General features: G+C 39.0%; 1 protein-coding gene across 1 annotated transcript; it reads left to right on the forward strand.

The window, feature by feature from the left end:
• The first annotated feature begins 416 nt into the window (after positions 1-416).
• On the forward strand, positions 417-16519 carry LOC134328454 (NLR family CARD domain-containing protein 3-like). Its single transcript, XM_063009548.1, has 11 exons — positions 417-451; positions 1186-1333; positions 6832-6920; positions 7515-7572; positions 8430-8634; positions 8906-10682; positions 12647-12820; positions 13296-13469; positions 14751-14924; positions 15182-15358; positions 15626-16519. The coding sequence occupies exons 1-11, from the start codon at positions 417-419 to the stop codon at positions 15630-15632; spliced, it is 3018 nt and encodes a 1005-aa protein (XP_062865618.1). The 3' UTR covers positions 15633-16519.
• The last annotated feature ends 3684 nt before the right edge of the window (positions 16520-20203 follow it).

The raw sequence follows: 20203 nt of genomic DNA on the forward strand, positions 1-20203 counted from the left end.
GTGACTAAGATAATCTCCACGGTGCTGTAAGTCAGTTGAGTGTCAGCACAGACATAACTGACTATGTCTTACCCTATCCCAGATAAATAAGGAGGGTCAGGAAAGGGCATTTGGTGTAAAAACTTGAATAACTTTCATTCAGGTGTGTACCTATACTGTAGCTCCGCCCTCCTCCTTCTCTGCAGAATAAACCAGTACAATCCGGTTTGAGTGAAAGAGAAAGTTGCAGTGCTGTTTACTGAAAAGAGGAAAATAAAGTTGTTCAGGAGAAAATCACAGTAAGAAACTGAATGTACAGATGTAGTGTGAATGTTATGAATCTACACTTCATAAAGAAGAATTCTGTTGTGCTTCAGTGTTTCTCTACGTGAGCAGCTTAAAAGCTTCAATCTGTAGGAAGAAGCTTAAGCGCTAAAATGAATCTCTCCGAGAAGCTGAGGAAAGTCATGAGGTGAGTAAATTTATTTCTCAGTTAAAATAATGATGAAAATTATTACTGATCTGTGTCAAATCTTTTTGTTTTGCTTTAATACATTGATTAAACAAATAGTTTTAATAACTGTGTAATGGTATGGGTTATGACGAGACAAGAGGGTGTGGGGACACACGCAGAGATGTATAACAGTATTTAATTATAACAAGACATGACAGGATTACAAAAGACAAGGTTAGAACAAGTCGAGACAAACGACCTATGTGTAGTATTAAGCTTTGGGAAAAAGGTGTTAGCCGTTAATTATATAATTAATAACTTTTTAAATAAATCATGGACAACACTGGAATTTAGTTTATTCTTATTTAAGTTTTGGTAAATTTCAGAAAAACCAAATTAAGGGTAAATCAGTCCTGCTCTGTAGGGGTAAAGTTCTTTGAGTCAACAATTTTTCGCTCCTGGTTAGAAAAAGGTTAGAAAAAGAATTATAATGTTTATTAAAGTTTAAATCCTAGCATAAAACAGTTATTAAGAGGGGAATAAACAATTGAACAATAAGAAAAGTAAAATAAAGGTGTAAATGCTAAATCAATACTAAGACTTATAACTGAAACACTTTGGTGAGAATCAGGAAACGGGCCTAATTGCAATGTTTGATATCAATCAATAATAGAGATATGTTGTTAAAAGAAACGGCAAAACCAAGTCCTTTGATGGAGAATAACAAGAATTGAGTCTTCCTCTTGGAGCAGTCCTCTGGAGTCAGCAAGGTTACCTCACATTGGAGCTTTTGACTGGTCTCAGCAGACGGAGCAGTTCTACCTCTCCTCTGCCCAGATCAGCTCTACAACGCGGAGTATGGAGCTTGATGTTGACTTTCCTCCCTTGAGAAGATTTGCAGTATGACTCGTGAAGAACCACCAGCACCACCAAATCTGGATCATAGTACTGAAAATATTGCTTTGGCCAATAGCACCGTTTCAGAAGTCCAGTAGAGGTGACCCGCACACTTTAACTTAGACTAATTTACTATGAACATAACTTAGTAACTGTGAAGCCAAAACAGAAGCCAAAACAAAGCATGAACATTTACACTAAGAAAGGAACAAACAAAGGCTAAACAGAGCTAAACAGGCTAAACTTACAGGCAAACCAGATTAAACAAGTTCAGCTGTGTGTAATTAGCTGGAGACCAATCATAAAATGGGCGGAGAGAGGGGCGTGGCACATAGGCACTCTCCAGGAGTGATTCAAGGAACAGAGGGGCTGAATTTGTGACACACTGTAAGGAAGTCTTATCATATCATCATATTAAGTAAAATTCTAAATCCACAGACTACAGATTAGCCAGTACTGTATGGATTACTGTTAACACTACAGGTTTCAGGACGTGGTGTTAACTGTAATCCATACAGCACTGGTTAATCGTTTCACCTAGAGGAACAGGATTCTTATAAAAACAATTAAGAAACATGAAAAATACAAATTTCAGTATATAATGGGATTATTGATTATGATAATTAATTTACAACAAATCAAAAAAATTTACCTTCATAAAACACTGAATATCACTTACATACCTTTTTGTCCAGTTCTACCTTCAAATGTGTTTCATACCAACTTGATTGTATTTTTGTATGGTCTAAAATTTGCGCAGATGAGAAGAGGAGGGCTGTACACGTGTAAAGAAGGCGTGGGCAACGACGTGCTCTCCTTAGATGCAAATTTGTCAGCAGCGGAAGACAAATTGGATGTGCTAAATCAGGAGGAAAAATGGGAAGAAAATGCAAAAAAAAGATAAACCTTTCTGATAAATTACACACAAAGCAGGCAAATTGGTAATTGGTAATGAAATCGCTTGTATTAAACATGTGTTTTTAAACCATCCACCATACATAATAGTGTCAAAAGATTCAGGGAAACCCAGAGAAATCCCAGTCCCTTTGGGCAAGGCAGGATGTGCGTGCTGTTCGAGCAGACAGACAGCACTGCATGAAAAAATGTCATGCTGTTGTAATAAATTTAGCCACTTAGACTCAGGACTGCTTCGACCGAGAGTGTAAGTATTTGCTATAGTCATATGGGTAGACATTTTGCCTTGTTTTCAAGAAAAATGGATGTTGAGTTCTCAGTGGCATCAAAGAAAGGACCTACATACACTATATTGCCAAAAGTATTCACTCACCCATCCAAAAAATTGAATTCAGGTGTTCCAATCACTTTTATGGCCACAGGTGTATAAAACCAAGCACCTAGGCATGCAGACTGCCTCTACAAACATTAGTAAAAGAATGGGTTGCTCTAAGGAGCTCAGTGAATTCCAGCATGGTAGTGTAATAGGATGCCACCTGTGCAACAAGTCCAGTCGTGAAATTTCCTTGCTACTAAATATTCCACAGTCGACTGTCAGTGGTATTATAACGGATGCGGATGAGGTCCGTTCAATTAAAAATCAGACGTAAATAAATGTACAGTACATCGCACATGCAATATAACATGACTGTTTTGACGGGAGCGCTGTGTCTTTAAATTTCCGCAAGTTTCGATTTACGTGTGTGCGAGTGTATCGGGCTTAACCGTAATATGTCGGCAAACAGAACTGAGTGTGATTGATGGTCAAGTTTTTAACAAAACATGAACTTCTGAAGTATTTATTTACTGAAGTCAGATGTAATGCTGTTTAAGGATCACAATTTAGGCTCTAAATCGCTGTTACGGTACTAAACAGAGAAATACAACAACATGAATGATGCGGAGCATCACACCTGAAGCTTCACTAACTAAACTGCAAAAGCAACAAGGACTTTTACAATTTACTGCTTTTTATAAAGAGATTAAATTAATATTGAGCAGAATTAAGTTCACCTTATTGGTCCGGCCCTCCACAACAGTTACAGTTTCTTATGTGGCCCCTTGGAAAATTTAATTGCCCACCCCTGTTCTATAAAGACATGGATGAGTGAGTTTGGTGTGGAAGAACTTGACTGGCCTCAACCCGACAGAACACCTTTGAGATGAATTAGAGCGGAGACTGTGAGCCAGGCCTTCTTGTCCAACATCAGTGTCTGACCTCACAAATGAGCTTCTGGAAGAACGTTCAAAAATTCCCATGAACACACACAATTCCCATGAACACACCTTGTGGAAAGCCTTTCCAGAAGAGTTGAAGCTGTTATAGCTGCAAAGGATGGGCCGACATAATATTAAACCCTATGGATTAAGAATGGGACGTCACTCAAGTTCATATGTGTGTGAAGGCAGGCGAGCGAATACTTCTGGCAATATAGTGTATATATAAATATAACTTGCTATTTGTCTTGTATTAGTGGATCACTTTTTTCCTTTTAATTAATAAAGTGATTATTAAAAATAATATAAATATGAATGTTGTGACTTGCAAAAAACTAAAATAAATGAGTTGTGTTAAATTAATTTAAGTATATTTACCAACACTTTATCAAGCATGTCATACTGCATAATAGTTGTTTTTTATTAGATTGCTAACACAGCTTGCTGATCTTAGTCTGCATAGTCTGATCTATCAGAGCTGTTTTGTTCTTCCTGGATTGCTTGTAAAAAATAGTATTTGTTAATCTGCAAAACAGTTCATGTGAATATAGTTGTACTAAATTATGCTTGTAGTGAAGTATGTTTTCACTGAAGTATGGGTGTAGTGTAGTTGTATGGTTGTTGTGAAGTACAGACAGAGTAAAATATGGTTATGCGTAACCGAGACAGTATTCATATCAAACACTGCAGTTTTAATTAAAAAGGTCTGATAATTCTGAAACTGATTATGTAAATTAAATATTTTACATAGATCTTAACGTTTCTTATTTTGCACATATTTACTGCACGTATTTAACACACAATTACTGTCAACTTAACATTTTGCAGGAAGTTAAAAATAGATATTCTGACAGAACTCGTAGCGGAATGAGAATCCCTGCGTTTGGGCTGTGGTAAGAAAATAGTGCAGCATTCACAGGTAGACAAATTGTTGTTTGAATTGAATACGATTGTATTTCTTTTCTTTAGTAGTAACGCATGAAGACTGTTAAGTCTTATCATTCACACAGAAGAAAAATATAATTTTGATTACTGTCTAATTTTGTTTGTCTAACTGTTAAAAAAAATTAAAATCGCCTCCGGTTTACATTCCCATTGTACTCGCGACTTTGAACTCAGAAAGTGAGAGATTTTGAGGAGCAGTTGAATGCGGCATAGAACTCTATTCGGTTAAAGTGAAAGTGAGATCATTTAGTGTTGAGCAGAGAAAGGTAAAGGTGTTTTCGAGATAATCGCGGTGAGTATCTAAATGTAAAACTATGTGAATGTTAATAATTTGTGTTTCATGTCACATTTAACATCGTTATTTAGACTCTGTCCATACCAACACGAATATTTTTTACACTTTTTTCTCTTCTGTGTTTTTCTCTAATTTACACGAACTCGCAAACACACGATAAATGAAAACAGGATGAAGAGATTTCTGAAAACTGCTTCTTTGTTTTCGTCTGGTTACTAAAATGTAGCTTTACACAGATGTTGTGACGTCAGCGCGCTCGTATATATATATATATATATATATACAGTGTATCACAAAAGTGAGTACACCCCTCACATTTCTGCAAATATTTTATTATATCTTTTCATGGGACAACACTATAGAAATAAAACTTGGATATAACTTAGAGTAGTCAGTGTACAACTTGTATAGCAGTGTAGATTTACTGTCTTCTGAAAATAACTCAACACACAGCCATTAATGTCTAAATGGCTGGCAACATAAGTGAGTACACCCCACAGTGAACATGTCCAAATTGTGCCCAAAGTGTCAATATTTTGTGTGACCACCATTATTATCCAGCACTGCCTTAACCCTCCTGGGCATGGAATTCACCAGAGCTGCACAGGTTGCTACTGGAATCCTCTTCCACTCCTCCATGATGACATCACGGAGCTGGTGGATGTTAGACACCTTGAACTCCTCCACCTTCCACTTGAGGATGCGCCACAGGTGCTCAATTGGGTTTAGTCCATCACCTTTACCTTCAGCTTCCTCAGCAAGGCAGTTGTCATCTTGGAGGTTGTGTTTGGGGTCGTTATCCTGTTGGAAAACTGCCATGAGGCCCAGTTTTCGAAGGGAGGGGATCATGCTCTGTTTCAGAATGTCACAGTACATGTTGGAATTCATGTTTCCCTCAATGAACTGCAGCTCCCCAGTGCCAGCAACACTCATGCAGCCCAAGACCATGATGCTACCACCACCATGCTTGACTACCATTGCAAGATACAGTTGTCTTGATACTCACCAGGGCGCCGCCACACATGCTGGACACCATCTGAGCCAAACAAGTTTATCTTGGTCTCGTCAGACCACAGGGCATTCCAGTAATCCATGTTCTTGGACTGCTTGTTTTCAGCAAACTGTTTGCTGGCTTTCTTGTGCGTCAGCTTCCTTCTGGGATGACGACCATGCAGACTGAGTTGATGCAGTGTGCGGCGTATGGTCTGAGCACTGACAGGCTGACCTCCCACGTCTTCAACCTCTGCAGCAATGCTGGCAGCACTCATGTGTCTATTTTTTAAAGCCAACCTCTGGATATGACGCCGAACACGTGGACTCAACTTCTTTGGTCGACCCTGGCGAAGCCTGTTCCGAGTGGAACCTGTCCTGGAAAACCGCTGTATGACCTTGGCCACCATGCTGTAGCTCAGTTTCAGGGTGTTAGCAATCTTCTTATAGCCCAGGCCATCTTTGTGGAGAGCAACAATTCTATTTCTCTACACCTGGGACCTTGACACATGCCACCAGGGAGGGACAACGACACATTTGGGCACAATTTGGACATGTTCACTGTGGGGTGTACTCACTTATGTTGCCAGCTATTTAGACATTAATGGCTGTGTGTTGAGTTATTTTCAGAAGACAGTAAATCTACACTGCTATACAAGCTGTACACTGACTACTCTAAGTTATATCCAAGTTTCATGTCTATAGTGTTGTCCCATGAAAATATATAATGAAATATTTGCAGAAATGTGAGGGGTGTACTCACTTTTGTGATACACTGTATATATATATATATATATATATATATATATATATATATATATATATACATGCAGGCGGTGGACAAAATAACAGAAACAATAAAATAAAAATGTAACAGTTTATTATTATATAAAATAATACACATGTATGGAAGGATTACATCAAACATTCAAACATTACCGGAGAAAGGTTAGAATTTGCTCCTTCAAATAAATATTTTTTCTACTTCTGATATTGTGTACACTCTGTAAGAAATCCAGGTGCCTCTGTGCTTTTTTTATTTATTTATGTTTGGTTTTACCTGTACCCCAGTGTGATGGAGGGAACGAGACCAGATTCACCTGAACCCAGCTGTGTCTCCATGAAGAGCGACCAGTCAATGGGACCGCCACTTCAATTTAAAGATGGAGGATGTTCTACTGATCTGAGGTCAGTATAATCTCATGTTCTAATGTTTGTACTTTCAGTTCCTCCTGATAAAACTCAATTAACTCACTCATCTAATCAATTACTTAGTTCTGTTCTGTATAACTAAACTAGCGGGCGGCACTGTCGCCTCACAGCAAGAAGATCCAACAGTGTAAATTATGATGTTAAAATCCTAATAAACAAACAAAACTAGCTGCTAGTTAGGCTAATTGATTACTGTACCATGTCCTTGGTAGTGTTTCTTTGAACTGAAACATTCCCTTGTGCTTGTTTATATAGTTAATTTATGTTTGGTTTTGCTTGTACCCAAGTGTGATGGAGGGTACAAGACCAGATTCACCTGAACCCAGCTGTGTCTCCATGAAGAGCGACCGGTCAATGGATCCTACACATAACTTTAAAGCTGGAGGATGCTTTACTGATCTGAGGTCAGTATAATCTTATGTTGTATTGCTTTTACTTTCAGTTCCTCCTGATTAAATCCATTAAACAGCATGTTGGAACATGCTAGTGTTTAGTACTGTTCTTTAAATTTACTGGTGTTGTATAATTAAAACTGAAATGCTGCACAATTGCTTATTTGTCTTTTTACAGATTACAAAAGAAGAAATTAAATGTTACTTACAGAGATCAGTTGGAATCCATATTTAAGGTTTGTATGTATGTGTGTGTAATAATAATGATGCTAATGTAGTTTGCCGTTGGTTAAATGAAAACTGTGAGCGTGTCATGCGACAGACACGGACCAGACACACGCGGAAATTACTACAGTGGAAGTTATTAACAGAAGGGCAATTCAAAATGAACACGAAGTCAAATGAACAGGCAGAATACAAAACCGGAATATCAATAAACAGACAACAAACCAAAAATCACAAGCAAATACAATAATCGAAAGGCAAAATGGGTCATACACGGTAAAGACGATCAATATAAGTCAAAACGCTTGGTACGCACACAAAAACAACGGCAATACTTCACAACATGCCAAACAATTCACAGAGTTTAAATAGGATTCAGTGAATCAGTTACAGGTGTTCCGAATCAAAACTCCGGTGACGATGAACGTGAGGGTCGATTGGCTGAAGAAGGACAGGTGACTGTCACGTGAGGGTCTGCAGAACTCTGGGCAATGTAGTCAGTACCTATCAGAGAGGGATTCTTTGTTGATCTTTTGCTTATGTTGATTCTAGATGTTGTTCTGCTTCCTACAGTCCTGAATGTTCTTTTTTGGTTATTGGGACTAATTAGGAGTATTAAACATACAACCTTTCACATTTTCATGGTTGTGACTGGTTTGCGCAGAGGTGAAATTCCAGTTTAAAACTTGCACATTTTAATACACAATTACTGTCACAATTAATTTACTGAACTTAAAATTCAGAGAAAAATAAAACAATGTGGCAAACACACGTGTTATTACACTTTGCTTCAATTAGCTTACAGTTATCACAATAACAACTTTCAATAAAATATATGGTCATACTCTTCCTCTAAATACATTAACAGGAACTGGAGCTCAACGTCATCAGCATGTTAAAAAATGAGCTACACAAGTTCAAAAAGCTACTGCATGAAGATTACCCAGCTTGCTCTGAGCAGGAGATGAAGGATGTGAAAGATATGAGTAGTTTCAGAGAGGGGGCGCTAAAGATCACACTGAATGTTCTGAAGATCATGAACCAGACAGACCTCGCTAACGCCCTGCAGAGTAGTAAGAGACTTAAATACTTCTTCTGGTGGTTCTAGAATCATCTAGGCTTTTAATTGGTCATTAGATTCTATTATATAACATTTTATGAGCACCAGGTACTTGATATTAGATGAGAATTCTAACTATGATATTGGTCACTACATCTCTACAAATAAGCTAATTATAATCATAGAAGTTTATATTTTATTATTTATATTTATACAATATTAAATTATATACTGTGTTTATTCATCATACATTAAAATATTGATCATAATCTTCTGTTTATTAGAACTATTAGTCTCCGTGTATCAGAAAAAACTCAAATCAAATCTGAGAGAGAAATTTAAAAGAATCAGTGAAGGAATCTCCCAGCATGGAAGCTCAGCACTTCTGAATGAGATCTACACAGAGCTCTACATCACAGAGGGTTGGAGTGGAGACGTCAATAATGAACATGAGGTCAGACAGATTGAAGCGGCATCCAGGAGACCAGCAACACAGGAGAAACCCATCAAATGCAACGACCTCTTTAAAGACACGTCCAACAGAACTGTGCTGACTAAAGGAATCGCTGGAATTGGAAAAACAGTCTCAGTGCAGAAGTTCATTCTGGACTGGGCTGAAGAAAAAGCAAATCAGGACGTCATCTTCATACTTCCACTTCCTTTTAGAGAGCTGAACTTGATGAAGCAGGAAAATCTTAGTCTGATGGAACTTCTTCATCAGTTTTTCCCAGAAATCAAAGGTCTTTCATCATTAGACTGTTATGCTTATAAAGTTTTGTTCATCTTTGATGGTCTGGATGAGTGTCGACTTCCTCTAGATTTTCAAAATAATGAGCGATTGTGTAACGTAACAAAGTCAGTAAAAATGGATGTGCTGATGACAAACCTCATCAAGGGAAACCTGCTTTCCTCTGCTCACCTCTGGATCACCACTAGACCAGGAGCAGCCAATCAGATCCCTACTGGGTGTGTAGACCAGGTAACAGAGGTACGAGGGTTCAGTGACCCTCAGAAAGAGGAGTACTTCAGGAAGAGGGTCACTGATGAGAACCTGGCTAGTAAAATCATCACTCACATAAAGTCATCAAGAAGCCTCTACATCATGTGTCACATTCCAGTTTTCTGCTGGATCTCAGCCTCTGTTCTAGAAAGAATTCTGGATAAAGCCGAGGGGAAAGAGATCCCCAAAACTCTGACTCAGATGTTCACTTACTTTCTGATCTTTCAGATAAAACACAAGGAACAAAAGTACCATGGGAAATCTGACCCTGATCCACACCAGACCAGAGAATCAATACTGGCACTGGGGGAACTGGCCTTCCAACAGCTGGAGAAAGGAAACCTGATCTTCTATGAAGAAGACCTGACAGAGTGTGGCATCGATGTCAAAAACACATCTGTATACTCAGGAGTCTGCACCCAAATCTTCAAAAAAGAGGCTGGACTGCACCTGGGTCAGGTCTTCAGCTTTGTGCACCTGAGTGTTCAGGAGTTTCTGGCTGCTTTATATGTATTTCTCACCTTCATCAACAAAAACAGAAATGTGCTGGTGATGCAAAACACTAGATTCTTTAACATCTTTAGAAATTATACAAATATGTCTGACTTTCTAAAGAGTGCAGTGGACAAGGCCTTACAGAGTAAGAATGGACACCTGGATCTTTTCCTCCGCTTCCTTCTGGGTCTCTCACTGGAGTCCAATCAGACTCTCTTACGAGGCCTACTGTCACAAACAGGAAGTAGCTCTTACAACAAAGAGGAAATAGTCAGGTACATCAAGGAGAAGATCAGTGAGAATCCCTCTCCAGAGAAATCCATCAATCTGTTCCACTGTCTGAATGAACTGAACAATGATTCTCTAGTGCAGGAAGTCCAGAAATACCTGAACAGAAAAGGTTATGTTTATCACGATGGACTCTCCTCTGCTCAGTGGTCGGCTCTGGTGTTTGTGTTGCTGAACTCAGATCAGGAGCTGGATGAGTTTGATTTGAGGACGTATTATCCATCACATGAATGTCTTCTGAAGCTCCTGCCTGTGGTGAAAGAATCAAGAAGAGCTGAGTGAGTCATTTATTGATAAACATTTGATTCATAAGTTTCTCACAGAAACACTAATAGTTAAATGTATAAAACTGAGATGGTGCAAAACTACAGTGTGGCTGTCTGATCTTGCACTCTGCTAATTATACTGAGTAGGGATGTAACGATACACTCTACCCACGATGTGATGCAATTCACGATACTGTGTTCACAATATGATTTTTTAAACAAAATGAAATTGAAGACAAATTATGACAAAGTTTCCTTTTATTATTTCTTTTTTTAAAAATAATTTTCAGGTAGGTACAAACTATGCAAAACAATGCTGCACATTTCCCTTTTTGTGTAAAAAAAAACTTTAATGAAATAAATCCCACATTAAATAAATAAATGAATAATACAAATAAAGAAAGTATCCTCACATAAATAAATTTGGCTGGCAAATTCCCAAATCTGGCAATCCTGTAGTGACGTCAACCAGGCGAGAAGAATAACGCCAGTGCCCTCTGCTGTTTATAGTGAATATTGATTCATTTCACATGTAAACCGTTTTGAATCGTTACACATTTGAATCGATTTTTAACTGTGTTGTGGTGCATCGTTACATCCCTAATAACCTAAATAATAATGTTAACTGTTTCTGCACCACCTACTAACTTGCACTCTGCTAATTATACTGAGTATAAAATGTGATGTGAAATGGTGAAAATTATCAACCACAGAGCTCCAAAAATATCAGGACTAAACGGTGTAATAAAGTTCAGTAATAAAGAGAGAAATACATTAATAATAAACAATCTTTTTAAATAAAGACACTTATGTTAGCATGATCAGTGCGCTCAGGTGGTGCAGCAGTATAGTACACTAGTTTACTTTTGCTGAGGTCTGAGGATGTTAGCATGGAGGGAATTGATCTGACTGATGTGTAATTCTATTTTCAGAAGAATGAATTTTACTCTGATGAAAACACTGTAATAATAATTAGATCATTTTGCTATAGGACAGTATCATAAATCAGACGTGGAATAAACAGAGCTCAGTTTACATTTTACATGTTTACAGTTTACGTGTAAATTACATGTTTTTGTTTGTTTATTAGGATTTTAACGTCATGTTTTACACTTCAGTTACATTCATGACAGGAACGGTAGTTACTTACCACACAAGGCTTATCACTTCTCAAGGTTATATCGAACACAGTCCTGGACAATTTGGCATCTCCAATTTACCTCACTTGCATGTCTTTGGACTGTGGGAGGAAACCGGAGCACCCGGAGGAAACCCACGCAGACACGGGGAGAACATGCAAACTCCACACAGAAAGGACCCGGGCCAACCCACCTGGGGATTGAACCCAGGACCTTCTTGCTGTGAGGCGACAGTGCTACCCAATTAGCTTACATGTTTAGACTCGTGCACTAGTTTTATACAGAATGTAGAATTTCACCTGAAAGCAGGAGCAGAATTATTTGTACCTCTAACCCTGAATGTTAGTGACAGCAGTTTCTATGTAGAGCTTCCTGATAATTATTAGTTCAGTCGTGCTGTGCAGAAATATAGCAGTGAGAGTGAAACTTTTACAAAAATAGTGAGTAATTATAGAATGTAAATTTAATTTAGATAAAACGATTGAACCACTTCATACTGATCAGGACCATGGTGGATCCAGTGCTACTTGAAAACACTTGCAAGGACGTAGGAACATACACTTTTGACACACACACACACACAGTCACTCTCATCTATGTTTTAGGATGGAGATGGAAATCAAGTTGTCATTTATAATCTGTTAGTAATATTGTATTAATTCTCAGTCGCTACATGGCTATAGTTAGAGCTTCCACTATTTTGGACTGTGTAGAGATGTGAAGCTCCGCCTCTTTGTAAATCAGTACAGTAGAGCAGTCCTGCTATTGGTTGATTCATGAATTCAACTGCTTTCACTTTTATCTGCAATGTAGTCTGATCTGATTATTTCTCTCCAGTTTGAGGGTTTGTAATCTAACAGAGGAAAGTTGTGAAGTTCTGTCCTCAGTTCTCAGTTTAAACTCCTCCAGTCTGAAACATCTGGACCTGGATAACAATAAACTGAAGGATTCAGGAGTGAAGCTGCTCTCTGCTGGACTGGAGAATCCACACTGTAAACTGGAGATACTGGGGTAAGATCATCACTTTCACACTAGATACAGAAGATCTGTTCTAATTAAAAGCATCATTTAAACTAGAAAATGAATTAAGTGGACGTTGTTTAGAACTCTTCAGAGTCATCATACCTCATCACATCTTAGCAGGATGGTTTCTTTTACTTTCTTTTCTTTACAGGAGTAAAATTATTTTGTTATAATTCATGCACAAACACAGAGCCACAGTTAGTGTAAACTGGCATTTAAAAAAAAAATAATTATTTAATATTACATATATTTGGTTGTTTGAAATACAGTGAACAGTGGAAAGATTCAGAATTATTAAATAAATTAATGATTGACAAATAAATAAATAAAACAATGTAAAGTGTTTCTCCATATTAGACTCTACAGTATAGAGTGAACATTTTATACATTATAAAGAGCTGAAACTGCAGTTTTGTGTTTGTAATTAATAAAAAGAAAATACTGATCTGTTATTTCTCTCCAGGTTGGCTGGTTGTAATCTAACAGAGAAAAGTTGTGAAGTTCTGTCCTCAGTTCTCAGTTCAAACTCCTCCAGTCTGAAACATCTGGACCTGGATAACAATAAACTGAAGGATTCAGGGGTGAAGCTGCTCTCTGCTGGACTGGAGAATCCACACTGTAAACTGGAGATACTGGAGTAAGATCATCACTTTCACACTGTAGATACAGAAGATCTGTTTCACTTTAAAGCATCATTTTAATAAAAGCAGAACCTTGGTAGATGGTTTGTTTGGGACTCTTTGGAGTCTTCATCACATCCTGTCATGATTGTTTCTTTTCTGTAGCTCACTAATTTACCTGAGATTAGATCTAAACTAGCAGCAATTGAGTTTCTGGTGTTGAACTCGCTGTAGGAATTTATCATGGATGAAGAAAAATGTGATTACAAAATAACTCATAACTGCTATTTTCGTGTTCTCAGTGTTTCTCTATACAGGAATATAATTACTTTGTGAGGATTAGCTTTATATTTGGTGATATTTACAGATGCGACAGCAACGTTCTTTAGCAACAAGCTAGTAACCTGTTTATATTCATCTGTGATCAATTCCACAGCAGCGTGAGCACCAGAAAACATCTACTGCTGGTTCAGGATCCTGAGACTGAGAGATTTTAACCAGAAATCATCAGTTATTGTGGTTCAGTTAGATGTGTAAACCATGATGTTAAAAATCCTAATAAACAAACAAACAAACACTAACCAGTTCATCCTGGTCAGGGGCGTAGTGGGGAAAAAGAGGCACAAGTTGGAAAGACACCCGGGACAGATGCTGCTTTTAAATGCATGTCGGGCAGAAGGTTTCGCTGTGATCAAACTTGTTCACCTGAATCGATCGTGTTCATGTAGTTTGTGTGGGAAGATAAAAAATATAGAGGCTGTCAAGCTTATATATTCATTTTAATATTTGTGTTAATTGTAGCTGTTTAAAAGTGTTACAGTTAAAATGAACATACAAATTGAAGATTATTATGTAATATTCACCCTTAATGAATTGTTCAGCCATAATGGAAAACATGTTTACATCAAAACTCAGTGTTCACATCACATTAACTACACATGATGCAGTACTAGCTGCACCACCGTAAGCACCATTAATTAAACTTGAACTGAAATCCCAGGTTCCATTGGTTGGTGTTTAGGAGGGTTTTTGGTTTTGAGTGTGTAGATGTCATAGTTTGATCTACTGAAGCTTTCACATTTGATCTCTAAAAACCTCTGAAAAAATGTGGAATCCACTTTAAGTCTGAAATCACATTTTACTCTCATGTTGCTGATTCAGCATCATCAATTCAACTGCTTTCACTTTCATCTACACTGCAGTCTGGGTAATATTATCAGATCTGCTACTTGGATTCCACATACTGGTGTAGGGTGACATCTTTCATTTCTCTGATTGATCTGATTATTTCTCTCCAGGTTGTGGAATTGTGATCTAACAGAGAAAAGTTGTGAAGTTCTGTCCTCAGTTCTCAGTTCAAACTCCACCAGTCTGAAAGATCTGAACCTGGATAAAAATGAACTGAAGGATTCAGGAGTGAAGCTGCTCTCTACTGGACTGGAGAATCCACACTGTAAACTGGAGATACTGGGGTAAGATCTTCACATTCACACTGTAGATACAGAAGATCATTCATACAGAAACTGTTATTGATGTGTGTAGGAGTTTGATATTTTACTATCTATTTACTATCTTTACTACTATTTACACTTTATCATTAATATAATAGAAGAGTTTAACATGTTGAAGATTTCTCAGTGATGTTATCTGGTTGTGGATCTGAATGGAGATGGAGGAAGAGGTGGGAGAAGATGATGTATGATTTCTATTAAATGATTTTCTTCTGCAGGTTGAGGAGCTGCAGTATTACAGATGAAGGTTTTACTGCTCTGGCTTCAGCTCTGAAATCAAATCCATCATCATGTCTGAGAGAACTGCGACTGAACAACAATCATCCAGAAGAATCAGGAGTAAAACTGCTCAAAGATCTACAAATGGATCCACAATGTAACCTGAAGAAACTAAGGTAACTTACTGTTGCTTAAACACACACGCATTACATACACATTCAAACATTACACACACATGCAGTGGTATGTCTGTCTTATTGTGGAATCAGAACTGCTTATTAGCAGAACTTCATCTGTATCAGGGTTCTTCAGTGAACAATGAATCATGTAAAATGTTCTATCATTGTTCCAGCTGGTGTGTGTGTGTGTGCTGGTTTTTGTACTGGTTGAGTTGAGTCTGAAAGGTGACTGAAACATCTGATCGTGTCTGATTTTTTCTACAGCTTCTGATTCTAATACACATTGAATTGTAAGAAGATAAAGAGCAGTGAAGATAAACACCATCTACTCTTCACACTGGGATTCTACATGGTTTAGCTTCTTACTGTTCAAATCTGTAAACATGCTTTCTGTATAACTGTGTGCTCCTCTTATGACATAATTTCCTGTACAAGATCAACACCCTTAGACCCATACTGAAGTGCTGATGGACCTTCATCTTCTTCTTCTATACATCAGTACTGAAGTAATGAGATTGATGAGTCCATCAGGTTACTGATACCTCTAAAACAGAGTGAGGGTCTATGAGGGTTGTTTTAGAAAAGCCTGCATTAGCTTGATTTATTAGCTGGCCTGTAATGAAGAAGTTTAAAGCTACTAGAGATGTTGAGATTCTGCCTGGAGAAGAACATGAGGAGGATTACTCAAGTGTACTCAAACTCGTAAACGCGGATCGTTTACTCTGCCGTTTCTCAGCACTTTTTAAACCGCTCATTTATGTAAATACAGACTGTCAGACAAATATCATTAAAACTTCACAACCAGAAACGGTTTAACGGACCTTTTATTGTTAAACCACTTTGGAGATATTTCATGTGCATAAATACTTCTAAAGCTGGATTTATGTTTCATGTTACTTCCTGTAAAGTATGAAGCCAGATTTATACTAGATGTGTTTTTTTTTTTGTCAATGGCACAAGTAACTTGTCCATCTGTAAAAGTAATATTATTGCTGAGGAGTAGATTCACATTTTAGACTTATATGCACCGAGATCAGGATCATTTGACGCTGGATATTCAATGTTTGCTGTTTGTGTGAAGTTAGGGATCGTCTCAAAATTGATCACTGGCAGCAAAAACCATTCATTTGCTATTCAATAACTGCTGAATCTAATGATTGACCTTTTTAAAATCAAACAAGAATGATGTATTAAATAAAAGGTGTATGAATATTTGACAATCATTACCCACAAACAACATTTAAACCACATTTTATTAAAACAGTAAATAGTGTGATGAGGTTTTAATAGCGATACACAGCCTTTGGATTTGACATATACAGCGGTGTTCAAAAAAATAGCAGTCCAACACCATTAACTTGATAAATCACTGTTTTTAGTTGAAATGCTATTTCTACATAGCAAAAAATTTACTTGAAAGTGTAGTAGAGTAATGAAAACAAAACAAACCCAACAATTAGGACATGCATGCCGCTCATTCTGAGTAATCGAGGCATTGATTAAAAGTGGCTTGTTCAAAATAATAGCAGTGAGGATTTCAGTTGGTGAAGTCATTCATTCAGAGGAACGGGTGTCAATTTTGGCCCTTATTTAATGTAGGAGGGTGGCAAATGTTGCACAGCTTGGTTATAGCACATTTTCTTTTGAATACTGGGTAAAATGGGTTGTTCCAGACATTGTTCTGATGAACAGCGTACTTTGATTAAAAAGTTGATTGTAGAGGGAAAAACATACAGAGAAGTGCAGCAAATTATAGGCTGATCAGCGAAAATGATCTCAAATGCCTTGAAGTGACAACCAAAACCTGAAAGACGCAGAAGGAAGAATGGATCGAAGAATAGCCAAAATGGCAAAGGTTCAGCCAGTGATCACCTCCAGAAAGATCAAGGAACATCTGAAGTTACCAGTGAGTACAGAAGATGATTAAGTGAAGCCAATTTACCAGCAAGAACTCTTTGCAAAGTCCCGTTGTTAAGAAAAAGAAATGTCCTGAATGGGTTAATATTTGCCAAGGAACACATTGACTGGTCCAAAGAGAAATGGCTCAACATTTTGTGGACTGGTGAAAGCAAAATTGTTTTTTTTGGGTCTAGTGGCCGTAGACAGTATGTCAGACGACCCCCGAGCACTGAATTCAAGCCAAAGTACACTGTGAAGACAGTAAAGCATGGTGGTACAAAATGATGATATGGGGATGTTTTTCATACCATGGTGTTACACCTGTTTATCACATACGAGGGATCATGGATCAGTTTAAATATATCAGAATACTTGGGGAGATCATGTTGCCCTATGTCGAAGAAGAAATGTCCTTAAATGGGTGTTTCAACATGACAATGACCCAAAACATCTTGGTTACAGACAAACAAGATTGAGGTAATAGAGTGGCCAGCCCAATCCCCTGACTTCAATCCCATAGAGAACTTGTGGGCTGATATCTGAAGCGCGTTTTTTTGAGGCAAAACCCAAAATTGCAGAAGAACTGTGGCATATAGTCTAATCATCCTGGACTGGAATACCTGTTCAGAGGTGCCAGAAGTTGGTTGACTCCATGCAACACAGATCTCGGAAACAATTGTTATGCCACTAAATATTAGTTCAGTAATTTAAAGTAAAGTGAAACCTCAAACATTTTTTTTCAGTTTATAGATACATTTTTTGAGTTTTTAAAGAAAAATGCTGGCACTGCTATTATTTTGAACAGCCTAATATACATTTTTCTTAACTTTATGTAAAGGATTAACACAAACTGGCTAAATTTTGTTAATGTTTTGATTTAGAATTGAAAGTGTAGTATTTTCAGTGCATTTGCATTCATGGAGATAAAAGTTATTATATTGATTTTGTGCTTTATTCACTTTTTAAAAACCACTGCTATTTTTTTGAACACTACTGTATTTCAGCATCTATGTAACATTTATAAATCTAATTTAATAGTATTTAAACTGTGATACAGAGCATTAAACTAAATGTGAAATATGTAAATACATGGCAGTGATAAGTAATAAGTCACACAATCTAAATTTAATATCATTTAGTCTGTACAATGTGTAACTGTTAAATAAGTTTGGATTAGGAACCACAATGCAAACACAACCACAGACACAGAAGCAGAGTTTAAACGGTTTATTTAGAACCACAGTCCAGACAGAGAACCAGGGAATGAGGGCGAAAGTAAGGGTACTTGATGCGGCGCTTGGGGCTTGGAGGCTGACAGTAACCACAGGAGGAAGGGTGATGAGAGATTGGACTGTTTGACCGGTTTCAACTGCGAGACGTGGAAAGTAGGATGAATCCGCATATGTTTGGGCAACTTGAGCCGGACAGCAGTGGGGTTAATGATCCTTTGGACGGTATAAGGTCCAATAAAACGAGGCGCCAGCTTCCTGGACTCAGAGTGTAGGGGTATGTTTCTGGAGGACAACCAAACAGACTGGCCCGGGAGATACTGTGGACTGGGTTTTCTGTGGCGGTTGGCCGAACGCTGGGTGACGGTCTGGGACTTAAGCAGGATAGCTCGTACGGACCTCCAGATCTTCCTGCAGCGCCGTAAGTGGTGCTCAACTGAGGGAACTGCCACCTCTGCCTCTTGTTCAGAGAATAGTGGTGGCTGGTAGCCAAGGGAGGCCTCAAACGGGGACCGGCCGGTGGCAGAGCAGGTGAGGGTATTATGGGCATATTCGGCCCAGGCGAGGTGGGTGCTCCAGAGGGAGGAGCTGTTGGCCGACATACAACGCACGGCGGCTTCCACCTCCTGGTTAGCTCTTTCCGCTTGCCCGTTGGATTGGGGGTGGAAACCGGACGAGAGGCTGACTGTGGCTCCCAGGGCTTTACAAAAAGCGCGCCAGACCTGGGACACGAATTGAGGACCCCGGTCGGATACAATGTCCAGGGGGAATATCGTGGATCTTGAAGACCTGGTCAAATAAGAGCTGAGCCATTTCAAGGGCTGAAGGGAGCTTGGGTAAGGCTACCAGCCGAACCGCCTTGGAGAAACGGTCCACTACCGTCAAAATGGTCGTCATTCCCTGAGACTCCGGAAGGCCAGTGATGAAATCCAGGGCGATGTGAGACCAGGGACGTCCAGGGACAGAAAGAGGCTGGAGCAGACCCGCGGGGGGTGTATGGGAGGACTTACTGCGGGCGCAGGTGGTGCAGGCAGCCACAAACTGCCTGGTGTCTGCTTCCAGGGAAGGCCACCAGAAATGACGCTTAAGGAGGGACTCAGTGCGATTAGCTCCAGGATGGCTGGCGAAATTGGAGCAGTGGCCCCATCTGAGGACAGCCGGTCATACAGCAGTCGGGACAAACAGGCGGTTGGAAGGCCCATCTCCAGGGTCGGGTTCCTGTTCTAGGGCTTCTTTAATAGCTTCCTGGATATCCCAGGTGACACCGGCTAGGACGCATTTGGGAGGCAAGATGGAGTCGTCGGAGGGTGGAGTGTCCTCGGAAATGAACTGGCGCGAGAGCGCGTCAGGTTTGGTGTTGCGGGAGCCTGGGCGGTAAGTCAGGGTAAAGTCGAAACGACTAAAGAATAGAGCCCATCTGGCTTGGCGGGAGTTCAGCCGTTTTGCTGTCTGGACATAAGAAAGATTTTTATGATCCGTCCAGACCACAAAAGGCTGTCTTGCTCCCTCCAGCCAGTGCCTCCACTCTTCCAGGGCGAGTTTGACTGCCAGGAGCTCGCGATTACCTACATCGTAATTAACCTCCGAGGGGGTGAGCCGATTGGAGAAGAATGCACAGGGATGAAACTTGTTGTCCGGACTAGAGCGTTGGGAAAGGACCGCTCCAACTCCACAAGAAGAGGGGTCAACCTCCACAAGGAATTGCTTCGAGGGA

Source organism: Trichomycterus rosablanca, chromosome 15 (assembly GCF_030014385.1).
Source record: "Trichomycterus rosablanca isolate fTriRos1 chromosome 15, fTriRos1.hap1, whole genome shotgun sequence".
Classification (NCBI taxonomy): domain Eukaryota; kingdom Metazoa; phylum Chordata; class Actinopteri; order Siluriformes; family Trichomycteridae; genus Trichomycterus; species Trichomycterus rosablanca.

Coding starts and splice junctions, on each gene's coding strand:
- LOC134328454 (XM_063009548.1), top strand. CDS start 417: ATGAATCTCTCCGAGAAGCTGAGGAAAGTCATGAG. Junction 452..1,185: donor AAGCTGAGGAAAGTCATGAG/GTGAGTAAATTT, acceptor CTCTTGGAGCAG/TCCTCTGGAGTCAGCAAGGT. Junction 6,921..7,514: donor GGATGTTCTACTGATCTGAG/GTCAGTATAATC, acceptor GTCTTTTTACAG/ATTACAAAAGAAGAAATTAA.